This window comes from Haplochromis burtoni, unplaced genomic scaffold (genome assembly GCF_018398535.1).
Source record: "Haplochromis burtoni strain Fernald_Lab_line unplaced genomic scaffold, NCSU_Asbu1 Contig_9, whole genome shotgun sequence".
NCBI classification, from domain to species: Eukaryota; Metazoa; Chordata; class Actinopteri; order Cichliformes; family Cichlidae; genus Haplochromis; species Haplochromis burtoni.
Genome location: NW_024582370.1, coordinates 1,770,837 through 1,782,251, shown reverse-complemented (window position 1 = coordinate 1,782,251; position 11,415 = coordinate 1,770,837). Strand labels below are relative to the sequence as shown.

Here is an 11,415-nt window from a genome sequence, read left to right as displayed (position 1 = left end):
AGAAAGAAAGAAAGAAAGAAAGAAAGAAAGAAAGAAAGAAAGAAAGAAAGAAAGAAAGAAAGAAAGAAAGAAAGAAAGAAAGAATGAATTTATTCTTAGTCTTGTGAAGAGACCCTGGGCTGTGTCACAGCTGAAGCTTTGTTGTCAGAGACAGTCTTTGTTAATCAGGTGTTATAACTAACACAATGACTGGTTTGTTGTTGCACCTCATCCTTGTCCCTTTGAATAATTGAGACCACTGTATTTGCCTGTTATATTTTTTCCTTGGTCAGCAACTAGCTACTAGTTTTGTCCCCAAGATCAATTGCCTTGGTAACGCAGCCAGAGAGAGAGAGAAAGAGAGAAAGAGAGAGAGAGAGAGCGAGAGAGAAAGATTTGTGCCCACAATGGCGACTGTAGGTATGCTAAATACCTCTGGTTCCTTATCCGGGAACTACCTCTTACCCTGCTATTGGGCCATTGGGTCACGTGGTAAAAGTAACTTTACAGGGCTGCTCGCAAGTAGGAGGGCTTTATGGAGCAGAAAAACGACAAAGCTAGAAAAATTATTTTCCACTCCAGAAATTAATGATCATGAGCTCGTATTTGATGGAGTCTAACTACATTGATCCGAAATTTCCTCCATGCGAGGAATATTCGCAAAATAACTACATCCCCGAGCATAGTCCAGAATATTACAGCCGCGCAAGGGACACTGGCTACCAGCATCACCATCAGGAGTTATATCCTCCGCGGGCGAGCTACCAAGAGCGCCAGTTTAACTGTGCAAGCATCCCTGAACCTGACACGCCAAGGGGACATGGAATACCCCATTCTGCGCATCTACTGACAGGGAAAGGGCAACCTGCTTCATGTGAAACCCCACAGTTGTCCATGTCCCCCGCCACCCCACCGGCCGCAACCTCCGCCTGCAACCAAGCTACCCCGGAGCATCCAAACAGCACAGCCTCCTCCAAACAGCCTGTGGTGTACCCATGGATGAAGAAAATTCACGTCAGCACTGGTAGGCAACTTGTGTGTTTATGTTCCCTGCACTCCTCATGCTCCTCTCTCCCCTTCCCTCCCTTTATCAGTCCCTCTGACTCCCATCTCGTTGCCAGCCCCTGCTCCGATAGCAGGGAAGCCTTTGAAATGGCACAATTGAGGCGGATTTACGACTCGGCATTGGTAATTACACCCACCATAAATTTTATAGCCGAGGTATACTCAGGGCAGCCGTATCACCATGTGGCTTCTGCTGTTATGTATTGCGCGATGGAGAGAGGGGGAGAAATGAATAAGAAAAAAAATCTGAGCTTTGTAATCTTGCATTAATAATTTAGCTCATAGTTGGATGTGAGTGTCCTCTCATTACGCTGAGAAGTTCTTAACTTCCCATTTAAATTTCTCAAACAGCTAAACATTCATAACCAATAAATCTTTCCAGCCATATCTCAGTTCAGGCCATTCTTGTTTACCCCTCCTTTCCTCCGTTCTCTGTCTCCCTTTCTCTCCTCTTCTCCTTCTTCCAGTGAACTCTGGTTACAATGGGACGGAGCCCAAGCGGTCTAGGACAGCATACACCCGGCAGCAAGTCTTAGAATTGGAGAAGGAATTCCACTATAACCGATATTTAACTCGGCGGAGGCGCATCGAGATCGCACACACCCTGGTTCTCTCCGAGCGGCAGATTAAAATCTGGTTTCAAAACCGCAGGATGAAATGGAAAAAGGATCACAGGCTCCCGAACACCAAAGTGAGATCCTCCTCCTCTTCCTCCGGGTCCAACACAAGCTCAGCAGCCGGCGCTGTTGCCGCTGCCTCGGCCACTAACACCGGGGCCCCCGACGAACTTACCGGAGCTCAGCATGGCGAGGATATTACCAGGTTATAAAACCACGAACCATTACTGGGGGTAGAATAAGAACTGGTTATTTATAGAACACTTATATATTTTGTTTTCGTAGCTATCTTGTGCGGTTTCCTTTAAGTCCAAAGTTATATAAAATGCATGTTATATAGCATGGATTACTGCGAATACCGATGAATTATTTTTACGTGACACAGGGTTTAATTTATTTGAAGTTCAATTAAAATGATGTTTTTTATTAAAAAATGTTTTGAATGAAGGATGAAAAAGTAGAAAAAAATATACATTTTATCAAAATGTTATTGTGGGCCATTCTTTTGCCCTGCTGCCCAAGGTGAAATGCACAATCTATTTATTTCAAACAACACTGGAAGGAAATCACTATAATAATAGTTATTTTTGGTATATAAAAAAGAAAGCTGGAACACACCATTGATCTTGAACTTGTATGTTTAGGAGAATAACAATGTGTGAATTACCTCGTGTATTTCAGAAACAGGATTTTTCTTTTTCTTTTTCAATTTTTTGCAATTTAGTTTTGTGGTGTTGATGTTGTGTTTTAGACGGTTCAAAGCAGATTATTGTGAAATGCAATAAACGGAGTTTAGTGTACTTGTGCTAATCATATTGGTCAATAAAACAGTGAGTGTCTACTAGTTTTAAATACGTTTGTTCCAAGTTCATTTTAGGTAAGGTGAGGTCTACTGTTGCAAATTGGAGGAGATCCTTAAAAGTGTACAGATGTGTGAATACTGGACATTTCACGAGGGAAACAAAAATCACTGTGTTTTTAAACTGTGTTTGTCAATCCTGCAGCTCCCTTTTTTGCGTGTTTATATTTGCAATGTGTACAGACACTGTGTGTGTGTGTATGTGTGTGTGTGTGGTGTGTGTGTGTGGTGTGTGTGTGTGTGTGTGTGTGAGTGTGTGTGTGCGTGTTAAAGCTTCACTCATAATGGATTGAAGTTATTTCTAAAATATGAAAATGAAATAGTTTGCGCTGTGCAGTATACGTGCAACCTCATCAGTCTGAAGGGCATTCAATTAGACAAGCCACTGAGGCCCTCCAGTCCACACTGCACTGCCTCTGCCAGTGCTACAAAAGAAGCTACTCGCTTCCTTCGTCCTGACTTGAACACAAAGATGCATGCGTTTAATTTAGAGTACATTTGCAATGTGTTAGAGATTTTAGATTGTTGTGAAATTATTCATTTTGTAACAATAGTGGTTGCCCTGCTTTTCTATAGTCCTCTGCGCCATGCGACTGGGTTTTCAAATGTGAAATGAATAAAAAAAATAAAGTCGTGATCTGCCGATAGATTCAGTATAATGCGTCGTGTGGTCTTCGTTAAATATCTGAGTGAAGATGCTGATGAAGTACACTAGTTTACCTTTGGTTTTGGTTTTTAAACATTTTTTTTTAAATTGATCTAAAGCAGTGCCCTCTCCACAAAAAGGAATGCTGTTGTTTTCTTGTCTGTTCACTCTTTGACTCTTGCTTGTATAAACACTTTGGCTCATTTGTCTGCTGACTCCCCAGTGGGCAGTTTGCCTCCGTAGTATGCTGCAGCTCGCGAGACTGTAGAAACTTCAAAAACGGCGCTAAGGCGTCTCTGTGCAACGTCATCGTGCGACTTTCATCTGGCAGGGGGACCAACTCACTGCAGGACTCTTTGCTGCTGAAAACCTGCTGGACTGATGCAATAATTTGAAGAAAGTCTTTTTAACTGAATCATCAACTGAAGTGCCTGAAGTGCTTTCATTTTGTCTCCCATTCTTCCCCCCATTTTTTTTTTTTTTTTTTTTTGGGAAGAAGGATTTCGGTTTAAAAATGGCTTGAGTCCAAAGACGCGCAAGAATTTGATAGATTATTGAAATTGTGACATGAATAGGCCTTATAAAATGCCTCGCGTAGTGGGAGGCAAAAGAGCACAAAGGGATGAGGTATTTTCCATCATCAATCTTTCCCCATAGAGCTTTGTGTTCTGTTCTGGAAAACAGCTCTGACAACAACCAGTTTTGATCTTATCAAATATTATGTAGACGGGGTCGCATCCTCTGCCACTTTTCTTTTTATTTGACTGCTTTTCCCACAAATGTGAAAGTTAAGTTGGACTTTAAGCTGGACCAAAGAGGTTCAAACCTACTTTTTGGACAGGGCTTTGGATAGGCAGTAGAATAGTGGTGAGACGGCGCTGAAAAATGAATCCAGAAGCCTTTATGTTGCTGGACAGATTAGAGAAATTAATGTGCTCGCCACAGTCCCAGCATCCCTCCAGCCTCTTTCTAGGCCCTGTCGCCTCCATGTCGCGAAGCTGAAAAGGTACTTTATTGAAGTTTGGGGGCGAAATGGTAGAAGGCCGAGTTCACCTCGGGGACACATTTTCTGTCCCATTAGGCTCATTTCAGTCTGGATGGCCGACCTCTCCAACCCTGTGACCCAACTCACTCTCTATACGTGTACCTTCTGTGTGCGCCCTCGCTGGTCCCCTTCGGCCTCGGCTTTCTTTTCTGCGTTGTGCCGATAGAGAGGCCTGCTGCGGGGGATCACTCAATGTGTTTCTTCTTTTGTTAATTTGGCGGGGTGGGGGCGACGACACTGGACAGGGCTGAACTCTCGGACGGTTCTCTTCCTTGCATCCAGCAGAATTGCAGGATTTCCACACAGACACCTTCTTCTTTAATTTAACAATCTTTCGATCTCCCGTGAAGTCGTTTCCAAATCAAAGTGGCAAAGTTTTGTGGTAACCTTTACTGCAGTTAATGGAGACATACATATATAAATATTTTTTTAAGTCTGTCTGAGAAAAGAAGGAAAGGAAGAAATATTGTTTTGTATACGTATTTAAAAAGTTATTTTTTAAATTGAAATTATAAATAAGATGTAAACAAAACTACCCTTTTAGTTCCCTGAAGACCCCATACCCAAACAGGAGCATTAAAAAGAGTGTCTCTTGATGCAGTCACATGACTCCTGTGTGGCTTAAGAGAATAGCTGGTCTCCGGTCAGCACTTACATTCAGACGTGAGCTGCCAATTATAGATGTTTCTGACAGTACTGGGACAGTTGGTCATTTTGATTAGTTTATGGACAAAGACCTTCAAAAACCTTCAAACTTCCCATGGAGGCTCGGCACTTCCCCAAACTTGTATTTTTAGCCACATGCATTTTTCCCCCTGACACAGAGGAGAGCGAACTTCAGAACAGATTACTAATTAAGTTGTGTTAGAAGTAGAAGATGCTCGAAAATATAAGCGATGATGTCAACCCTTGAGATATTATTGATGGGGCAAATCACTACCCGCTTTTTTAAAAATGATATTCGAAAACTCTTATCCGGTTTTGCAGGCAGATTTCAGCGTGTTAGAGCGCTTTGATCTTTCTGGTGTGAACCAAATATTCAACGTTGATGGAAAAATATTCAACAGCCCGTCTTCCAGGATAAACAGTTGACACTGAAAGCCAAACTAATCTCACCGTCTGTCAGTTGTTTATGTGATAATTCATCCTCCTCATCGTGTCTGTACAGGTGCAGCTCGAATTACACTTCGAACAATGACGACATGTCCCTCTTTGTTTGAGCTCTTGTAACTGAAGATTTGCGTTAAATGGAATGAGAGTGTATGAGGCACAATTTGACTTAGCGTTGCCAGGGATTTAACTAATACACCTGTATTAGGCGTTGTCTGATTTATTATGGGAATAAACAAAACGTGCGGTTTAATATTATTGCTATTCAAACAAAAGGCCAGTCAGTCATAAATCAGTGTCACTCTGCTGCTTTTTGTTTTTTTAACTTTGTTCTTATACACAATGGAAACTTTTCCTCATAGCAACACAAATGTTTAACTGCATTAAATTTAACGATAGAAAATGAATCATCGCGTACACAAATATTTTCGTTTTCTCTTCTCACGTGATCCAAGAAAGAGCGTAAACTTCAAAGTAATACGGCCTTACCTGTGACAAGATCTACAGGAATGGATAGCAGTTTAATTCTTTAAGTTTAGAATGAAGTATTTTTGGTTTCACTCCATTCAGATTTTTAGGTCATGGTCTTTTTTGCCTTTATTATTTTGCCCCCGCCCCCCGGGCTGAATCTGAAGAATTCATTTGATATGAGTTATTGTTGAACTCACCGCCTTTCAGGGATCTGGTGCATTTTGTGTGGTTGAAGTTGAGTGTATAAATTCCTCAGTCTCTACTCAGCTAACTGGTTTCGTCTCTGACTTGAGACTGTTGAATCACACATGAATTTCAGCTCACATTGCACTGCTGCAGGCTGCATGTGTTTTACGAGCACCTCGGGCGAGGACTTTCTCTGTGAAGATATATGTATGAAAAAAGAAGAACTTTGCACACAAACACCGATCGAAATGTTTGAACAAAACCAAATATGAAACACGGAAGCGCCTGTGTTGTGACGCTTGCGCGCTTGATTGCCTGCTTTTGTTGTCTGCGCCGGGTTAAGTGCAAACTGTTTCAAACTCATCCCAGGTGAGTGTCTTCTTCAGTCACTTTGGTTTGTCATAAAAGGTCCGGGCCGGTGCATTGTTATCCTGTAGTGTGTTTAAACGGCAGCCATGGCAGCTGCATAAAGGCTGAGAGTTGAAACAGGGGTCATGCTGCTATTTTCCAGGGATAGAGAGGCTGTCTCACATTGACCAGCAGTGGGTGTGTCGTAAATCCGTAAATCTCTCTCCTATCCGTTCACTCAAGGGAGCAAATGCGTCGGCCTGGTGTGTGCGCGCATGCGTGGTGGAGGTAGAGTTTGATTAATTTACATAAAACTAGATTTTAAAAAGCCATCAGAAATGTTAAAAATGATTTAGTGTCGGCGCTGGAAAACATTTCAAGCAGGAGACGACGAAGCAGCTTGGACTGGTGTCCCACTGTAGAGTTGACATCGCACAGGAAATGATGGCCTGGATAAACTTACGAGTATACTTTCTGTCATCATAACGCCTCGCTGAGAAATATTTAATTAGCCCATTTGCTGCATCGTTGAGGACCTTCGAAATTACAGTCATTTTCTTCCGTTAGAGGTGTCACAAGGGGGCCCAGACAGTCACTAGATTGAGTTATGATTATGTTATTCGCTTTTCATTAGCAAAAGTGTTCTGAATATGCGATCCTGAGACTATAGATCCATGATTATGCAGAAGTTTAGCGAGATGCGGTTTTTATTTGATTTGTTCTCTGAAAATGATTATCCGGTGTATTTGCGTGACCACCAGTTGCATATCATGCAGAACTTTGAGCACTTTGACAGCTGCTGCTGCTGCAGTTTAACTTTGTGTGTACTGTATTTGATTGGATGTTAACGCGAAGGGTCATATGACCTCTGTTATCTAAGATGCAGGACTTTAAAATAAACTATACAATAAGTAAACAAATAAATACCGCGTAAAGCATGTATATTTATCAATTAAAGGAAAAAAACAACATAAAATGTCTTAGTAAGGTACTAGTCGCCGGAACAGATTCTATGCAACTTGGCATCGATCCTTCAATTCTCCTGAACTCTGCTGGAAAGATAAGCCAAGTTTTTGATTTGAGGATGATGGTGCGGTGGAGGTCACTAAAATCTCCCATAGGTCTTCAGATGATTTGAGCTCTGATATGATAAAGTTTGAGTCAGACCATTCTCATACCCACTAAACCATTCAGTGACCTTGTGCCCAGTGGATGGGTGAGTGATCTTGTTGGAAGAGACCCCATTTGGGTAGAAATTGTTAATCAAAGGATAAAGATGATTACTTAGGACAACTTTTGCACACTTCCTTCTAAGCTAACAACTGGATCCAAACAATGTCAGTAAAATTTACCCCACAGCTTGAAGCCACCTGATCTTCTTACTGGAGGGGTTAACGTTTAGGTTTTCCCCTTTAGGTTGTTCTGTATATAGGTTTAGATAGATAGATAGATAGATAGATAGATAGATAGATAGATAGATAGATAGATAGATAGATAGATAGATAGATAGATAGATAGATAGATAGATAGATAGATAGATAGATAGATAGATAGATAGATAGATAGATAGATAGATAGATAGATAGATAGATAGATAGATAGATAAATATTTTGAGTGTTATTTTAATTATTGCACTTTTAAATTGCACCTTTTCAGTACGGTACTGAGGAGGTTTGTCTCTATTCTCCAGACTGGCCACGATTTACATCAGAGTTAGGCCCAAATTAATACTTCATGTTAATGCACACGCTTATAGGAAATTCGGGACTAGTTTGGGAAATTGTCATTGTCTGTCTTTTACTAACTTATGAAGTGCAGTCTGCAAACTCTAGTCTTTTCATTTCACTCTGCATTGTTTACAGCAATATAGGGCACCGGGCCCATAAATCTTCTCCTTGCTCTGCCAAGACAGCGCCATTTGTATGCACCGTTTTAACCGACAGCATCCTCTGCCCATTAACGTCTTCTCCCCAGCTCTCTCTCAGTCTCCCTTTATCTGCGGAGCTCTGTCCCCTGGAAATACATTAACTGATCCGTGCTTCCTTTGTGCTTTGTGAGCTATTTATAGATTTTTTTTCTTATATGGAAGATATATATATGTTTATAGTGTGTGTGTGTGTGTGTGTGTGTGTGTGAGTGTGTGTGTGTGTGTGTGTGTGTGTGTTTGTGAGTGTGTGTGTGTGTGTGTGTGTGCACTTTCCCGCGTGCCCATATATATGGGGAAAGACAGAAAAGAAAAACGTAATTGTGTTGCATCTGCCGGATTTCACCGTTTGTGCGCAGCTGCGGATATTCTGCAGTACCATTTTCTGTCTGCGTTATTGTTGTGAAAAATAAAAGTTTATAGACAATTTCCTTGGTTGTTTGTGTCAGCAGGCGAGAGAGCGGAGAAGGTAAGGAGGAATTGTAAAAGGGTTGACACCCAGAGCGACCGGCGCGCTTTTGTGTGAGAGAGAAAAATGATTTATTGCCACTGAGGCGGTTCAAACAGAGTTCACGGAGAATTGTGGTGGAGGCGCGGAGGAGCTAAATTATGGTCTTGCTGAGCTAGTATATCATAGATTCTATCTCCAATTCAGAGAGTATGTTCAAGGGTGTGAGGTAAGGAAAACAAAACGAATTTAATTACTTTCTCCACTTTCAGTCAGTCCTGATGTACACTGCCGTATTCAGCTGATAATAACACTAATGCTGCTTTTACTACTAATAATAGATTTATTTATGCGTGAGACGAAAACACAAACATATGTCAGGGTTTTATCAGTTTATTTAGTTTTGCTGGCCCACATTTACCTCACAGTGGAAATGACAAATTTAACCTTTAGCCAATTTAAATTTAAGTACTAAACCTTTCCACAGACTTTATTTAACTGCTACAATTCAAAAGGGCGGAAAAGAAATATCAACACTGTAGTTTTTAGTGTCAACAAACATTTTTAATGCCTCAGCAGTCAAATTGAAATTATATTAATGTTGTAAGCATTGTGCTATGGCAGCAGTTGTTTCGTGTCCTTGATTTCATATAAAATATTTCATTACGTAAAAATAAATTCAACTAATAAAATAAAATAAAAATAAAAAATCTCAGGATGTGACACCACTCTAAAGGTTCAGGTAAAACATCGGTGATAGTGGCAGCAGGGGTGAAACGGAGAAGGAGGAAGGCTCCTCTCTTTCCACGCAAACCCTGAGTGCATAATCCATCACCTCTGAGACATCTAAAGAGGGTTTTCTCGACAGCTTTGCAGCTTTGTACTGAAACACCAGAAGGAGCTTACATCCAAAACATGGTTCAGCTAAGATTAATACTGGCTTGGAATATTCAGTATAGTCTCCCAAACCTTCTCATTTAGAGCATGTTTTAGGGAGCACTATTTATAATTTTGTGATAGATTCATTATTCTCGTTATGTGGCCGTTTTGCATAAAATTGCGCATTGCTGGAATTAAACAAACACGTTTTATGAGTTCTTTTTCCCTACAGTATAACTCAGTTAGGCCACAATTGATGTAGCTTTTATACCAAATAACTTCTCCTAGAAAAAAATATTTATTATGGGTTTTAAAATGAAGTTGAAAAATTCATATTTTATTTAGGTGTTTTACGCCTTCATAGCTAAGTCCCAGTTGTCTTGGATGTTTGGCACTGTGGCTGCAAATAGGCGCGCAAGAGCCTTTAACTGAGCATCTCATGTTTGGGTTCACGCCTTCGTGCAGAAGGAGGAATTTAATTCCTCCAAAAGATGTCCATAGTGTTTGAGTGTTGCCTCCTGGAGCCACCGTCAGTGGACTCGATGCTGTACAGTGATGCCTGATTAATGCAAATGCGTTGAATTGTCCTGTAGAAAAAAACATCTTTGACGATTGCCTCCTTTGTCTTTGTGTGGCAATGACTGTCATGTCTTTGTTTGACCACTCCCAGTGAATCCCATTAAACCAAAGCTACACTGTTATAAACACACGCTCTGTGTGTTTATAAAACCCGCCGATTTATAATAGGTATTTAAATGCGTTTCAGACTAAGTTATCCAAAATAAGCGTAATGATTTCGTTTTACAGACTTGAAACAGATTTACTCCAGTTAGTGCCCCTAGTAGAATGAAAATACGCGAATAAGCACCATTATTTATAATAGCGTTTGACTGGGGAAAAAACAAACAAACAAACAAGCAAACAAGGAGCGCAATTTCTTTTTAATAATTTTACACCTAGAAAAGCTTCAGCAGAATAATGAGCTGTGATCTATAACCAGTTATTAACCATCTCTTATTCCACCTCACAGACGCGTATTGTAGCGCAGAGGAAAAAATCCTCGCATCGTATTTGTTCAAACCTACCACCAAAAAGTTCAGGATGTGTGGCTGCGAGCGGCGGTTCCTTCAAAAATAAAACGAGAAAATGAGTCCTGTCAAAAGAGTAACAATATTACAAGAAATCTGCGCCCAGTTTCTAATGAAATGCTCCTCACCGCGCGTGTAAGCTTTGTCTGTCTCCCCCCCTTTCTCCTAATGTTTGTCTCTCCGTTTAAACACATCTCCCTCTTTCTCTTACACTGATTACACAGTCGTTTGGCGTCTTTTCATATTCCATTATATATTTTTTTAATATCCTAGGTAAAGAAATGCAGGCTGCTCATAGAAATGTCTGAAGAAATATGGCAGAAGCTTCCTCTGGGTTCCAAGTTGCCGGCGGATTACTTTCCAACTCCAAAGCTCCGTCATTGGAGGACTGCCACACGTGACCACGGCGCCCTTCTGGTAAATATTATTCAATTGTTCCAAATGGTTACTCAAAGTGCACTTTCCCGCGTGCCTTTTTACATTCAGGTTAATTGTGATCGAATATTAGATAGACACACGTCCTCGCCTTTTACTGCTGTTGAGGGACTCCTGGTTTTATTTGAAACAGTTTGATGAGCTGGGTCCATGGACCCCCAACAGTTTGCCCTCCCACTGCAGCTGCATGGCAACAGTTTTGCTATGAGCTCTGGACAGGTGCCAAAATTAAGCGCGGGATACAATGAAGGAGGAGGAGGAGGCCAAGAAGCAGAACTTAATCAGCAAAACATGACCTCCTCTTCTCGTGTCAG

The 11,415-nt window shown here is 41.0% G+C and overlaps 2 protein-coding genes across 5 annotated transcripts in view; both read left to right on the top strand.

Moving 5' to 3' along the window:
• hoxc10a (homeobox C10a) overlaps window positions 1-11,078 on the top strand; it is a 55,233-nt gene extending 44,155 nt beyond the window's left edge. For 2 of the 3 annotated variants that reach the window (XM_014339062.2, XM_005914725.3), the window contains one exon: window positions 10,940-11,078. The gene's annotated coding sequence lies outside the window, so the exon portion shown is untranslated. The remainder of the gene's footprint in view (window positions 1-10,939) is intronic. The other variant, XM_014339070.2, reaches the window with a different exon arrangement.
• hoxc4a (homeobox C4a) lies at window positions 7-11,077 on the top strand. Of its 2 annotated transcripts, XM_014339090.2 has the most exons (3): window positions 7-1,003; window positions 1,512-1,866; window positions 10,940-11,077. In XM_014339090.2, the coding sequence occupies exons 1-3, from the start codon at window positions 568-570 to the stop codon at window positions 10,941-10,943; spliced, it is 795 nt and encodes a 264-aa protein (XP_014194576.1). In that variant the 5' UTR covers window positions 7-567; the 3' UTR covers window positions 10,944-11,077. The 2 variants fall into 2 exon arrangements, with proteins under 2 accessions (XP_014194576.1, XP_005914788.1); XM_005914726.3 differs by lacking the exon at window positions 10,940-11,077 and having other exon boundaries at window positions 1,512-7,812.
• Window positions 11,079-11,415: the final 337 nt, after the last annotated feature.

Coding starts and splice junctions, on each gene's coding strand:
- hoxc4a (XM_005914726.3), top strand. CDS start 568: ATGATCATGAGCTCGTATTTGATGGAGTCTAACTACATTGATCCGAAA. Junction 1,004..1,511: donor GAAAATTCACGTCAGCACTG/GTAGGCAACTTG, acceptor TCCTTCTTCCAG/TGAACTCTGGTTACAATGGG.